Source organism: Podarcis pityusensis (assembly GCF_964106645.2).
Source record: "Podarcis pityusensis genome assembly, chromosome: 12".
Taxonomy (NCBI): Eukaryota; Metazoa; Chordata; class Lepidosauria; order Squamata; family Lacertidae; genus Podarcis; species Podarcis pityusensis.
In genome coordinates, this window is record NC_138037.1 from 46,013,897 (window position 1) to 46,029,656 (window position 15,760).

Here is a 15,760-nt window from a genome sequence, read left to right on the forward strand (position 1 = left end):
TTTAAAAACCCTCAACAACTTCAATCCTAAAAAAAGGTTGGCCCCTTGGTCGGCCCTCACGGCCCTTCACTTCATCAAATCTGGCCCTCTTTGAAAAAAATTTGGACACCAGTGCTGTATGTGATACCACTCTATTTGACAGCTTTCATTCTTCCTGCCATGACAGATAGAAATATATATCAATAGCTTGCATGCACCAACTTCCAATGCTTCAGCTTCCTCCCTTACTTTCCTAGTTGTACAAGTTAAACTTTCAGTTTTCTTTTGATTTGTCTCTATGGACTTAAGTATTCTGGAAAATGACAATGCATCCTTCTATTACTGACTGGAACTCGACTCAGACGTTTCACGGCATTCTCTTGAAATAAGGCAGTTCTGTTATACACCTCCCTTGGTTTCGATGTGATGAGAAGACAGCACCAGATGCACAATTCAAAAGAAAAAGTTAATGATATCGGTAACCAGAACTTTTAATAATCTAGCTGGTATTGTGGTTGTCATGAAATAGATAGCACAGAAGCCCTAACACAAATCTTGGGCGTTCAGTATCTTGACTGACACAACCAAAGCAAATGGTAGAGGAATGAAATGCTTCGTGGCCCTGGAGGGAAAGGTGGGCTGAAGGTTGCAAAGAAGTTATGTCTGCTCTTGTTCACAGTAGGAAAAATATTTAACTCTCCCCCAAAATGAAACATCCTCAAGGAAGAAATTTATTCTCCTTTTCATTTTAGTCATTAGCAGGAGCAATTACTTCAATACTTCTGTGGTACTGCCCTTCAGCAGATTTTAATAAGCAGTTCTTCTCTTAATGCTGACAAACCCTTGTATCAGAGCACACATCTTAATCCTTTACTCTCTTGCACATGACACATTCTTATTTTGTTGTGTTTGGCTTTAAAAAAAAAGTTTTCTTATAATGGATCATTTTACACATTATCCAGGCATAAAGGGAAACCACACTGACAATGTCATAGAGCCAAATCCTTATTATTTCATTTTTTTACTCATTTCCCATGAGGCATTCAGCAGCAATTTGCAGGGCAGTACTGTATAACATATTCAAAACAGATTGAACTAGAAATAGCACATACATAAAATCAATTCAAATCCAAGAGAGATGCCAACTGGGGTGTTTTTTAAGCTTTCTTGAAAGAGGAATGTATTTAGCAGGCACCAAAGAGACATATCACCTGTCTGATATAGAATGGGAAGGTAGGTGTGCCCACACTAAAAGCCTGATTCAGACATTGTGCAGAATGGACCGCTTGATAAGGATGATATCTGAAGGATGCCCTCTCCTGCAGAACACAGTGATAGGTTGAGTATGTAGGGGATGAAATAATATTTTAGATATTCTGGTACCAGGCTGTACAGGGCTTTGTACACCAATGTTGCCACCTTGAGTAGCCTGGTAGCTAAATGACAGCCAGTGCAATTCTTTCAGCAGTAGCGTAATATGATGATGATATTCCACTCCAGTGAGCAGTCGAGCCATCACATTTTGCAATAACTGCAGCTTCTGGGTCAGCCTCAAGGGCAGTCCTCAAATTGTCTTGCAAACAAATAACAGCAGGATCCCACAGGATCTAGAATTCCACTGCCTGGATCAGAAATAAGCAGACCCCAAAGAGTACAAAACAAAACAAAACAAAATTCCACTGAGGATGCAAAGAAGGCAGAAAAGTGGGTGTTCTTCACCATCTTCACTGTTATGCAGTAGGCACGGCTCTGTGTTCTCACTCATGTTCAGTCAGTTCTGCAGCACATCTTCTACATCCTGCACTCTACTTGTCATCCAGTTTGTTTCATTACCATTAGGTCTCTGGTAACCCAAGATGCAGAATGCGTTCCACAATCCTTATCCTCTGCCACATTCCATGCATAAACATACAGCCAGGAAGTGCCCACAGTGACTTCCTCATAATACAGCTGCAAGGGTGCTTAGAAGACCAACCACCCCATCGTGGGGGGACCCAGATGTTGTTGGACCTTGTATCTCCCACCATCCTTAACCCACTGGACCATGCTGGATGGAGCTAACAGGCGCTTCAGTCCAACAACACCTGGAGAGCACTGGGGTTATGTCCGGGAGTCCACAAAGGCAAAAGCATGCAAAGTCAGAATGAACCCAGGAACTGTCCCGGCCATTTGAGATCTCACAACGTCTCGGACGGCCCCGCAAGGGCCTTGTACTACCACTTGAGAGCCCCGTAGGCAAGGCGCATGGCTTAAAAAGCTGTTTCTGTGAATGAAAACCCTTCAGATGGCCCCGCAATATCTTGCGAGAGCCTCCAGAGCCCGATAAGCTAAGGTCTCCCTCCTCTTTACTATGTATTTATTTGTGATTCATCTAAAGCTGTGATTGTGTAAGAAAAAGAAGCATAAGATGTGGACCTACTGTACTGTGAAGAACCAGTTAAAAGAGGTTGTAACCGGAAAGTATGCACGTGATGTTCTGCCTTATCCACATGGAGGAATTCAAACAGTTTGAAATATAGCGCTATAACACACTATTTATGATATTTACTTCAGTTCCCGATGAAGGTAGATACCAGAATGGGAGAGGAGGATCTGTGTGCAGGATTCCCTTCGGTCAGGACATAGCAAAAATGTTGGGTTCTGAAATTAGAAACTTCTCCTTCTTACTACAGAGTGACAGCAAGCAACACTGCTGATAGTAAGAGACCAAAGCCAACTCTCTCACCCTGTCTCCAACATCCATGGAGTTTTGCTACAACCCAGTAGGATAGATAGTCTGCCTTATTGCCCTTTTCCAGCATGGGGATCAGTATGTATGGAGAAAGTAGATATGAAAGAAGCAGAAACACAAAATGGGCATTGGCAGTCTATCAGCCACAGCAGTAGACAAAGAAAGATGGGTACATTAGTTCTTGGCTCCTAAACTACACCTATCCTTCTTTCTTACTAGTCTAAGAAGAGTGCACACCAGGACAGAAAGTTGTATGAGAACAGTTCTTTTAATTGATACTTCTTTACTGGTGTAAGAACAAAAGCCCAGAAGGATCAATATTAAAACACAAGAGTTTAACAACTCAGTGAAGGATAAAAGTGGTCCCTGCAAAAGCATCTTAAACCTAGAGAAATTGATGGAAACTTCAGAGAGACTGATGTTAACGACAGTTATAATCATAATAACTACTGTTTTGAGGACCCTATAAAACAACATGTGAATAAGGCCTTAAGGAAGTTCAGCTCCTACCCCTCCAAAGCCTATTTACACTGAACTATTCAAGACTTAATAGGTATCTGGGCTGCATATGGAAGAAAGAAGAGAACCACTCCCAAGCAAGTCCATTTCTAAGATGACAGGAGAGATGAAGCACTCAAATATGGTGCAATAGTTTCTATCTGACACAAGAGGAACCCAGGATCAAAGCTCCCACACCCCAGAGTATTTTCCAGTACATTTCCTGTCTTTTCCAGAAATACTGGTTTCAGCAGCAGTGCTTCAATTTAGGTTACAAACCAGGTTTACTTTAGCTTTTCTCAAACATACAAAGATGTGCTTAAGTAAATGGCACAAACGTTTACTAATTTAAGGAAAGCTTCTGACAAACCAGTGTGAGGTCTTACAGGTTTTAGGAGCCCACAGAAACCTAAGCATGCCCATATTAATATTTTCATTACATCATTTTTTACTAGAAACAGATTTTCTTGTGCAGAGACAATAATCTACTATTTGATGGTTTGGGAGTACAGTTCCCCAAAGCAACTCAATTAATTGTCTCCAACAGAAGCTTCCATAGAAGGAAAAAAAATAACTTTAAATACAGTATTGTAAAAATAGTGACTCAGAACTGCACAGCATATTGAGCATATGCTGAAAGCAGCAACAGGCAAAATATGAAGCACTTTGGACATAAATTAGGCTAAATGCTCTTTCATGAACTACAATTTTGTGGGAATTATTCTAATTTATGTCAAGTGAGATAAAAAAATGTATTTAAAAGGAATTTAGCTTGGGTCTTCAACCATGCCTTAAGGAGTAACATTAAATAGGGGAAAAACCTAATTTTAAAGAATTTATCAGGAATTCCAGATGTCAAAAATGAACAATGGTTTCATGGCCTTCATGTTTCCAGTCCCACTCCACCCTATACACAATGTTTTTTAAAACATAACATATTCACAAAATATAAATTCACTTATTAGGATTTATGTAATTGTGCCTTTAAACAGCCAGGCCAATTGCAAAAATAACATTCTTACATAGTTAAAAACTAAGGTCCTGTCTCTTTCCTTTCTACCACAGTCGAAATAAAAAAATTCCTTCCTGTAGCACCTTAAAGACCAACTAAGTTAGTTCTTGGTATAAGCTTTCGTGTGCATGCACACTTCTTCAGATACAGTGTATCTTCTTCAGTGTATCTGAAGAAGTGTGCATGCACACGAAAGCTTATACCAAGAACTAACTTAGTTGGTCTTTAAGGTGCTACAGGAAGGAATTTTTTTATTTCGACTATGGCAGACCAACACGGCTACCCATCTGTAACTTTCTACCACACATAGTCTTATCTATTTGAATTCCTAACACATCTGCTTATCTATTTAAATAATTTAATTTCAGCTCCACTCCTTTTCTTCATTGGTCTATCTTGAGTTCTCAGAACAATATTCTGGAACATTTCAACTTTAAAAGATTGCAGGATTTTTCTTGAACGTCTAACTGAGAATTAGTGTCTCCTACATAGGCAAGTACACTGGTGTGAAAACTCGCAAGGAGGCGCACTAAACCTCTTCACACAACTTATTTCCAAACTTAAGTCTTTGTATGCACATGGAAAGTTCTTATTTGTTGAAGGATATTTCTTGTTTTGCAAATGGAGGCCCATCTAGGTAATGGTCAGGCAGAGAGAAGACACAAGATAGCCAGTCCAGCCACAGCCCACTAGGATGACTTTCATTCAAACACTTAATTTGCAAGATGGGTGAGGTGAAAAGCAGGCAGGGAATTCTGAGATAAACTAGCTGCTTATCACAAGGTCTCCACTTCCCCTCTCCATTGGCATGACTTGACCAAACGAGTAGAAAGGAAGCCTAAAATTTGAGTATAAAGGAAGTGGCACTCCTAGCTCCAACAAGGACCTTCATTCATCGCTCACAGGGAACAAACAGGCACACATAAAGACAGGTATATGCTTTCTCCCTGCATCTCCATTTCTTAAATTAGTGTGAGTCCTGCTGGCAAAATTGTTACACTCACTTCTGTAGGCTTTTGAGAGTAGGTAGGGATTCTTCCATTCTTTAGATCAAGGTATGTATGATAGCATTTGCTGCCATCTTAAATTGTGATTGTCTGAAACAACATTTATGTATTCTATTATTTTCATTTCATATAATAAAAGGCAGGAATAGAGACAAACACATAGTGTCAACATCCGTTTGTGTTCGTGTATTCTATATACAACCTTTCATTTGAAATCACAAGGCAATGAACAGTTAAAAAATATATATATACCAAAAAAGCAGCCAATTGGCCAGGGCAGACATGACATTAACAAACTGGTATTAAATGGCCAGCAAAGGCTTGAAAAAATAAGTGAGTTTTTGGCAAGGACAGAAGTGATTTCAGTGTTATTGCTTGCCTTAATACAAGGGCGGAGCAGGGTTGATTCCACAGAGAGGACACCAGAATTGAAAATGTGCTTTTTATGCTCTAGGGCAAGCATATGAGGTTTTTGCATTTCCCCAAAGCTGCCACTCTATTAGAACTCTTCTCTAATTTAGACTCTAGGCCAACACAGAAGGTAATACCTACACATACATGAATCCAACCACCTGTATAGCAATCACTGGGGGCGAACCTAACATCTCCATGACTTTTTCCACACTCATAGATAGGCACCTATATTTCTTCTGATTGGGATGAAAGTAGTTCACTTCTAACTTCTCAAAATATCTGCACTGCCAAGTAACTCAAATCCCATTAGATAAAATTTAAAAATATTTTAGGAGTGCTTCTGTCTCCACCTCCTAGGATTTTTAGTTTTTGAAATAAGCAGTTTTAGCATCCATGGATATTTTTTTAAGGGGGAAGAGAAGAACAGGAAATTTGGTGAAAGGAGAAAAGTGTTACCTTAACAGATCTTTTAACACATAATAGTTTGCCAAAGCCACTTAGAATGAGAGCCAGTACAGTCAATATGACAAAATCCATCTGGAGCGCTTTCTACAGTAGCACTCTCAATGTATGAAATCAAGACTCTATTTTAATAAAAGAAAAACATTAACTCATTTTGTTTTAAAAAAACTTATTAAATTTATGTCCTTCCTTTCCTCCAAGGAGCTCTAGGCAGCATATATATTGCCCCCTATTTTATCCAACAGCTCTGAAAGGTATATTAAGCTGAAAGATAGTGGACTAGTTCAGCATTATCCAGGGTCATTCAGCAAGTTTTAGGACTGAGTAGGAATCTAGCCCCTGTTGCCATGCTGCCCTTTATATGAACAAGGAGGAGATGAAGAAGACATCACACTTTCCCCCAAGTCAACAAGAATAATTCCTCCCTTAGTGCATGCATGTCTATCAATTTAAAAGGGGGGGGGCCACACCACACCACCCGCAATGCTTTGGATCACTGCTATAATTTGAATACTATCTTGCTTGATTCCTCCAGGTCTTCCATCCATATCTTCTCATAAACTTAAAACTCAAATCATTTGGAGACTTGAAATAGTCACATTTTAAAATAGTGCTGTAGTTATCCTCCTAAAGTCTTAGAAATAAAATAAATAAATAAATAAAATATCCTCCTAAAGTGTTAGAAATAAAATATTTCTTAGGCAGAAATAAAATAAAGTTAAAAGAATAATTGTACAGTTTATATTTTTTTAAAACCCTATATATATCATGAAAATAATTGCAGATTAACTCTCATGACAGAAGTAGCTACTCATATCATAGTTTCAGTTACATATAGGCTTAAATATTGGTTTTTAAATCTTTTTCTTATACAGTAATTACAGAAAGTAAACCACAAATTGACTGCAGTCAAACTCAACATTAACTGCAGAAACAATTAATTCAGCACCAACCCTATAAGCAACTTAAGTTAACTGTCTAATTAGCAAACCTTTTACTTAATGCTGCAATGCGAATCAAAGTCCAAGTCGCATAACGCCTTTTTAAAAAATAAGAACACTTAAGTTATGACTCCAGCTTTCAAAAACAGTATGTACCAGAAGTATGTTCACAGTATGCAAGGCAACTACTGGGAGCCCCACCTAGTCAAGCTTGGGTGAGTTAAAAGCAGCCCTCCAAGTCACTCACCACCAAGACAATTTTATTACCATATGAATTACTGCAAGCTCATGTGTAAAAAACAAGCAGTACAATAAAATCCTGTGATTAAAATTACAACACTGCTTATTTACATTGTAGTGCAAAGGTAATGTAGGGAATGACACTAAAATAAGAAAAACTCAAGTCTGAATAGTAAAATGCCATTTCCATTTTAAAGAAAATGAAATTTCTAAAGCTGCAGTCCTCTGCTGAATAGCACATTACTGTTCGGTACCCCGTAGCACAAACCCAAAGCAATTATTAAAGCAAAAGATGCAGGGTAGAATCCAATGTACAATGTTGTGACATCTGCTTGCTCAACAAGACTTCTCCCTCCCAAAAATCTGGGGGGCACACAGAGCGGTATAGACAAGTCGAGAGAAAGGTGAAGCTCTTCTGAACAGCATAGGATACAGGCCCTAATGTCATTCAAAAATATGTCAGTTTAAACCCAGAGTTGAGTGTATCTGACACTGGCCAAGCCCCCAAAAGCTGGTAAATCAGAAGCTAAAGCCAATGCTTTAACAGACTTGCTCCATCATCATCAATGATGATGGGCAATGTCAAGAACTGTGCTTGCTTGCTTACAACTTAGTCTCCATGCACAAACCACTTATTGGTCTTTCTGGCCCAAATCTAGATGGGGAAGGTACAAGTGCCTGAGACCAGCAAAGATGCTCCACATTGTCCTCGTCCTGTATCACCTTATGGAGCATCAGAGCTTGACAGTGTAAGGCCCAAGTGTAAGACATTCACGTGTTTTCCCCACCACAATGGAAGGAAACAGTGAACAGGGCGCACTTACTGCATTTATGCCTTCAGAAAGGCAGCATGAGGCCCCCAATCCATACTTTCTTGTCCTACCCCAACATAAACATAGGGTGGGAATGAGAGCCCTTACATTGCAGAAAGGCGGTGTAAGGCAATGATCCCTCCACCTCCTTCTCTCACCACCTGGAAAGCAAACCTGGAGACCTGAAACTTTGTGCTGCCCTTTCTGCCTTCATTCTGCTCTAAAGGTAAAGAGACCCCTGACCGTTAGGTCCAGTCGCAGACGACTCAGGTTGCGGCGCTCATCTCGCTTTACTGGCCGAGGGAGCCGGAGTACAGCTTCCGAGTCATGTGGCCAGCATGACTAAGCTGCTTCTGGCGAACCAGAGCAGCGCACGGAAATGCCGCTTACCTTCCCGCCGGAGTGGTACCTATTTATCTACTTGCACTTTGACGTGCTTTCAAACTACTAGGTGGGCAGGAGAAGGGACCGAGCAACAGGAGCTCACCCCGTCGTGGGGATTTGAACTGCCCACCTTCTGATTGGCAAGCCCTAGGCTCTGTGGTTTAACCCACAATGAATGGCATGGCATGCATCTCAGAGAGATACAGCGCCAGAGTCACCATCCCTGCAGTTATATGCTAAAAACCGGGAAAAATCATGAACATGTCCAGCAGCTCCAGCAAGCCAGGAGGTCTCTCCCTTGTGTACTACAGTCTAACCACTGCACCACCTTGCCACACTCCACAAATAAAAGGCATTGCACATAGCATCCACTAGACGACTCCGTTTGCAAACACTGAAGTCTGGTGGGGGGAATCACTTCAGAATTAATCTCAGCATGCACTGTAACTTGGCCAGCAGTCGCTGCCATAGGTTTAATGGAGCAGGAAAAGCTTAATAACCTGACCAAACCAATGAAATAGTGTGCTTCCCTCAGTGCTCTGAATGTCAGCAGTTTTCACCAAAATTGGAAAGAAATGATATGCCTGTTTGAAAATTGGAGTAAACAGTAAGTTGTCAGTTTGCAGCAACTTTAAACTTGCTGTACCTCTGGAAATTTTTGTTGGATCTGTTTTAACCTTGGCACATTTGTACACTTCACCAGGTATTCCCTATATTTCAAGTTTCAAGTTATTACATCAAGATGTCATTTTTATGAGCAATAGAATTTTGAGGCTTATGATGACAGAGCCTTAACTAAAAGAGCACTCTTGTGCCCTCTGACTTACTGAAAGTACAAACTGTTTTTATCATACTGGTCCCAAAGAATAAGAGATATAAGGCGCTGATTTATTTTACACATTGATGAAAATTATTCCATAGGTTAATACTCCCATTCAGAACAAGTGTAAAATGCATTATTCCCATTAGGATTCTTTCACATCTCCTTTACACAAGGGTACAAAAGTTTAATAAAGGTACTGTTTAATTAGAATAAAAAGTTAAAATCCTACTATTATTTAGAATGAGAAGAGCTCAATTAAAATTTTTTTGGGAAAACTTGCAGGTTTATCTTATCTGAATACATTTTTTCTGTGACGTGGAGGGGAAAACTATTTCCAGTCCTTTACTTTTCTGTGGAAAATTTTCTGATTCTTATATTCAATAGCAACAATGAATAGATGCCAACTGCAAATAAATTTTAGGAAAGCTTAGCAGTTTCAAACTTTGTAGCTTTTGCTGATAAAATACAAGTAAAATAAGCATGCTAAATTAGATCATTCTTTGGGGCGTTAGAAAATTTTCCAATTCTATTTCTTCTAAAAGCTCTGCATAACTTCAATTATTTGCTCTCTTTAAGGAAGGCTTAAAGGCCTATTTCATTCTTACTCCCTTGCAGGCAATAGGCACTGCTATGCTATTGTACAAATGTTAGTACTAGGGCACCAGTTTCATTAAAATGCTACTGTTTCCACAAAAAGGAAGTGCTTTTCAGAGTGCTCACATGGGTGCTGTAACATCTAAATCGCAAGATGTGAAGTTCCATAAAAAGCAGGAGCATATGCTTGTGGTACTTGCACAATTATACTCATACAGTAATCACAATACCTGTGAATATGTAGAAAAGCACTACAACTTCCCTTGATACAAGATACTGCTGATTCTAAGTAGTCAGAAGCAGTGCCCCCTGCCCCTTCCATTCCCAGCTGAAATTTAAAAACAAACATCCATACACTCATCCCTTGAAATGGGGAATCCTCCATGACAAAGCTGCTCCACACACATTGAGGAAAATTATAGAACTTTTATTCAATGCAGAAAATAATAATCTGACAGAAACACTCTAATACGAGTTACACACTTATAGAACAGTTTGTATAAAACTGCTCCTTCGAACATAGGCTTACAGTAAGATCCTAAACATGTTGCTTCAGAAGCCCAATTGAGTTCAATGAGACTTATACATTGAATTCTATTCCTAAGTATCAGATTGGAGCCTTCATGTACCACCACAGTCGCAAGTGGAATTCTAAATTGCTTGTCTTCATACAGCCAGGCAGCCAACGTTAGAATCTATCTATTGAATAACTATGTCACATGTATGTGGTCAGCAGATGTTGAAAAGGCTTTTCATCCGATCTACTTTTGAACAATCCTATTCCACTTATCAAAAGCTTTAAAATAAGGAAATCTCCAGTAACAAGATATCCTAAGAAGCAGTTATTTACACATCATTAAAGCAGTTCAATTCACCAGAAAACTACATGAAAACATTTATATTATAGCTAAGAAGCATAAAAGCTGCTGACTGAAACTCTTACATTTTGATCGTTTATTTTATGCATACAGGGAAAGCACAGGATATACTACATTAAAATAAGCAACCCTCGGTCTGCAGTCCTATACCTCTTACCTGAGAGTAAGTCCTATTGAATTAAATGGTACTTCTGCGTATACATGTACAGAATTACATTCCAAAGTTTTATTAGAAGGGAAACCTTGAAACTCAAAAGCACTACAATACGAAGCAGCTCACTGCACAGAGCAAGACTGCCTACCTATACAGACTGCCCAATTTTGGTGGGTTAAGTATTATATTATATTATTAATTTTCTGGTTATATATTTTCCCTTTCTAAAAAAAAGAGAAAGCATTCTGGACATTAGGATGTTGATCAGAGGTATTTCCTAAAACATAGCTGCAACACTGACCCAGCCAGTTGCACCTACCATCATTTATCCTAGGAACCCCACAGTTTTGAAAAGGATGTCTCATGAATTTTACATCATCCTATTTGCTCACAAGATGAAACAAGCACCTTGCTGCTTCTCCTATGCAAGCCTACAGAAGACTGCTATCATACAGGCTTCTCACAGACTCCTCAACACACAATTATGGTTTTAGAGACCTCACACAGGTCAGCACCATTAAAAGCGAGAGACACAATCAAATAGAGATTTGGTTCAACATGTTACCCATCCCCAGGCTAGGTGAACTGTTATAAAGATAGGGCTGCAAGAAAATGCAGTATTTCTGCATGAATTCGGAACCAAAATTTGCCCTATTCTTATTAATGTCATATTAATTATAACAAGCTACCTTGTAAATTTTAAAAACCAATATTATTTTTAAGCTGAATTCCTACTGAACTCAATTGGATTTCATTCCAAGTACCGTATATATGCACATAAGATTTTGTTGTAAAATGGCACAATTAGTTTTTATCTTTCACTATCTTCAATTTTACTCACTTTTCAATAGTTTACACTTCTATATAATTACACTACAGAATTAGATCTGTGTACAACTTTTGTTACTAGAACTGCTCTTACCCCATCTGAATGTTTTTGCCTATGAACAGAAACTTTGTTTCAAATCTGCTGCAACTCCAATAAAACCTTTTAAAATAAAAAATTGTAAACACCCTCCGAATTCATTAACATAAAATTAGAAACAAACTGCTTCTATTCTTGCATCAGCATCTAAATAGAGACTTTGGTCAGATTTAAATACACTGCATGGATGTGCAAATACATTATCCAATTAAGCCCTAATTATATAAATGGTTGGCAGGAAATATTATAGAACTACTAACAGCTATTGAAGTTGTGGGCCAAATAAATACTTGCGGTATTGTATAGTGCTGAAAGTTAGTTTTTCCAGTTCCTGTTTCAAGGGCATTTTAAAATCCAAACCAACAAAGCAGAAGACACACACTGGTCAGAGAGCAAAAGAATTTTCCTAATCTGCTGAATTTAAGAAAAAACTTATCAGTAGTTACTTCAAAGAAGCAGGAAGCAGCAAAAATCTGTGATACACCCATGCCCACCTGCCACCCTTGTAACGCTGTGTTATATGTGAAGCACAAAAAGGAGAAAATCAGTCGATGAAACAGTGAAACTTTGCAGCATTCTTCAGATGAAGTTAGCAAGCAAAATCCATGCAAAGCACCTTGCCATTAGGTGAGAACAACAACCCTCCACACATCTGCTGAGAAGTAAATTCCATGGACCTTGCTCCCTACTATGTATGCGAAGGATTACTGACTTAAACTGCAATCCTAGGCACACCTACTTGGGGGGCGAGTCTCTCTCAACTCAGTGAAACTTCAGAGCAGACATGCATAGAGCTGTGCTGCTGTTAAGTCAGCAAACCTGGCCAAACTTAACAGGAAGCAAGCCCTACTGACTTCTGTGGATTTTATTCCAAACCATATATGGAACCAGCAGCAGCCTTACCCCCCACAATAGAAACCTTGCTACTGCTTGTCAAGTGGACTTACAACTCCTCTGTATACATTTACATGATAAAGAGGAGACAGAGGTGACCACCTTCCAGTATCTAAAGGGCTGTCACATGGAAGATGGGAGTAAGTTTGTTTTATTCTGCTTAGGAGGCTGGGAACTCCAACCAACGGATTCACTTTAGAATAAAGGAAGATCTTTCTGACAGTAAGAGCTGTTCAACAGTGGGACAGACTCACTCAGGAGGTGGGGAACTCTACTTCCTTGGAAGTTTCTAAGCAGAGGCTGGGTAACCATCTGTCATGGATGCTTCGGTTGAGATTCCGGCATTGCATGTGGTTGGACTAGATGACCCTTCCAACTCTACAATCCTATGACAATTACATTTATATCCCACCTTTCCTCCCAAGAGCTCAAGGTGGTTCTCCCCCCTCTCCATTTCCTCCTCACAACAACCCTGCGTGGTAGGCCAGGTGGTGAGTCAGTGGCTAGCCCAAGGTCACCCAGTGAGCTTCATGGCTGAGCAAGGATTTCAACTTGGGTGTCCATGGTTCAGCACTCTATCCCCTACAACACACATGTGGGTAGCGTGGCTCTACCACCAGTGGCGTTTAGAGAGAAGATGTACAGTCAAAACAGCAAGCACAAAGTCACAGGAAGCCCTAACTAACAGTCACCAAACTAGCAGTCCCCCACCCTCAAAAATCAAGCACATTTCGGCATGGGTGGGTGAGAAATGTCGCTCTAGAATCTTGGTTCCCAACATGGGGCACACTGATTTTTAAGGGGGGCAATTTGAGAATGAGTTATTAACAGTGAATGGCCTTTTAGGCTTCCTCCACATGAATAGGAGTTCACTTTTTGAATAGTAAGAATTATATGGGGGGGTGCATCAGGATTTCAGAGATGCTTAGGTGGGGCATGGCCAAAAAAAGGTTGGGAACCACTGGTCTAGACTAAGCACTAGCTCAGTTGGTTAGAGCATGGTGCTGAGAAGCCAAGGTTGCAAACATGGGGGGGGGGGCAGCTGCTCCCCCAAATCAAGAAAAAATCCTTAACTAACTGAGGTTCTGGCACTCCTAACAAAGGTCGGGCCCCCCCCCCCAAAAAAAATCCTGGCTACATCCATGATTGCAGGTTCGATCCGGTAAGGGGCAGCTGCATATTCCTGCACTGGACTAGTTGATCCTCAGGGTCCAGTCCAACTCTACGATCCTGTCAACTCTCATTTTGTAAGAATCGTAGGAGTCGGAAGGGACCTCGGGGGTCATCCAGCCCAACCCCCTTTGCAATGCAAACATCTATGTGCTCGAACCCACGACGCTGATCTCCTTCAGAGCCTCGCGCTCTACCGACCCCCGGCCGCCGCCGCTCCCCTTTTCGCTCCTCTCTTTCACGCATCCACCCATCCACACGTGTGCCATTCCTCCGCGTTCTCTTTACCTCCGAACAGGTGAGGCGAGAGGTGGGCGGGCAGCGAGCCGATGACGAGCCGGGGCCCGCCGCTGCCGTGTCCTCCCCCAGCACCGCCGCCTCCACCTCCTCCGGCCGCGGCCCGTTCCCTGCCCCCTTCCTCGGGGGTGCTGCTGACCGAGTCCTGCGAGCCGTAGAGGCCGCTGCTGTTGGGGATGTTGAAGGCAGAATGAGCCGCGCGAGCCCCGGACGCGCCCGGCCCGCCTAGAGACCTGCTCCGGGGCGCCGCCGACGCCACCGCCGCTCCGCTGGCCGAGCCGCCGGGCCCCGCGTGGGGCTGCCCTCCCGGGGCCAGGTGCGTGTACCTCGCCGCGCCGCCTGCCGGCCGCCCGTTCGCGCCGCCGACGCCGCTACTGGAAGGCAAGTCCCCCCCGGAGTAAGCCCGGGTCCGGCCATTGGCGGCGGCCGGGCCGCTCTGCTTGGCGCCCATGGCCCGCCTTTCCTCGCCGTCGCCGTCTGGCTGCGGTTCCTCTCAGGCTCGGCCGCTTCCCTGCGCGGGGCGGGGTAGGCGAAAGCGCGCCGCCCTCGCTGCTTTCCCCGGACCCGGCAGCTGAGGGAGAAGAGCCGCCGCGGCTTTCAGCGGGCGGGCCCGGCGCTGAGGCGGCGCTGCCTCCGCCGCGGCGAGTCCCTCAGAAGAACGACGGGCGAGGGAGAGGACGACGGGGAAGCCAGTACCGCTCTGCCAGGGAACGCAGCCGCTGCCCAAGCCCTCGGCCCCGCCGCTCCCGCCATCGTCGCTGCCGCGGTGGTCGTCGTGTGAGGAAAGAGGCGGCGGCAGCGGCGGCCCGTCGCTCCCCTCAGAGGCCGCTCGCGCGCTCGCTCAAGTGTGAGGCGAGGGGGGCGGCACCTCTGCGCAGCCGCGCCTCCCTCGCTCGCTGGCCCGGCCGCCGCCGCCGCCGCCGCGCCGCCATCATGGGAAGGGGGCGGGAGGGAGGCTCGAGGGCCGCCGCCGCCTCCCGCTCCGCCTCCTGCCTCCGTTCAGCGCCGGGAGGTGACAGGCGCCGCCCGCTTCTGAGGGGCCGCCAGGGCGGCTGGGCCCGCTGGTTGGCCTGCCGGAGCTGAGGAGGACGTCCTCTTCCCGACGTGGGTTTTCCCGCCACAGACGTGTGCTCAAATTCATTATTATTATTATTATTATTATTATTATTATTATTATTATTATACTGCCCTACACCCGCTGGTTCACAGGATAAAATCTGGACACAAAGACACAAAACACACAATCGAAATAAAAACAAAAAACCACTCAGTAACTCCCAATAAAATGGGGGGGGGGGAGATGCTTAGCATATCTACCTAGGAGCCAATTCCTAGGGGATCCTTTGCTCCCCGCTCCCAATTTGAGGGGGCTGCCCCACCAAGTTGATGGACATTGTCATTCAAATTGTGGCTGTGTTCCCTGTCATGTGATCAATTATGCAGGGCGGGGCTTACCTCCCCCCCCCCCCCAATATTTGGTTCAAGTTGGCACCCCTGGAATATACAGTTGTACCTCAGGTTACATACGCTTCAGGTTACAGACTC

General features: G+C 42.9%; 1 protein-coding gene across 3 annotated transcripts in view; it reads right to left on the minus strand.

Annotated features, from left to right (window-relative positions):
* ZNRF2 (zinc and ring finger 2) overlaps positions 1-15,105 on the minus strand; it is a 63,716-nt gene extending 48,611 nt beyond the window's left edge. Inside the window, exon 1 of one of the 3 annotated variants that reach the window (XM_080975088.1) lies at positions 14,207-15,091. In XM_080975088.1, the coding sequence (XP_080831214.1) occupies positions 14,207-14,666 (460 nt within the window). In that variant the 5' untranslated portion in view covers positions 14,667-15,091. Of the gene's footprint in view, positions 1-14,206 lie in introns of all 3 variants that reach the window. The other 2 variants (XM_080975087.1, XM_080975089.1) reach the window with 2 other exon arrangements.
* Between the last annotated feature and the right edge of the window lie 655 nt (positions 15,106-15,760).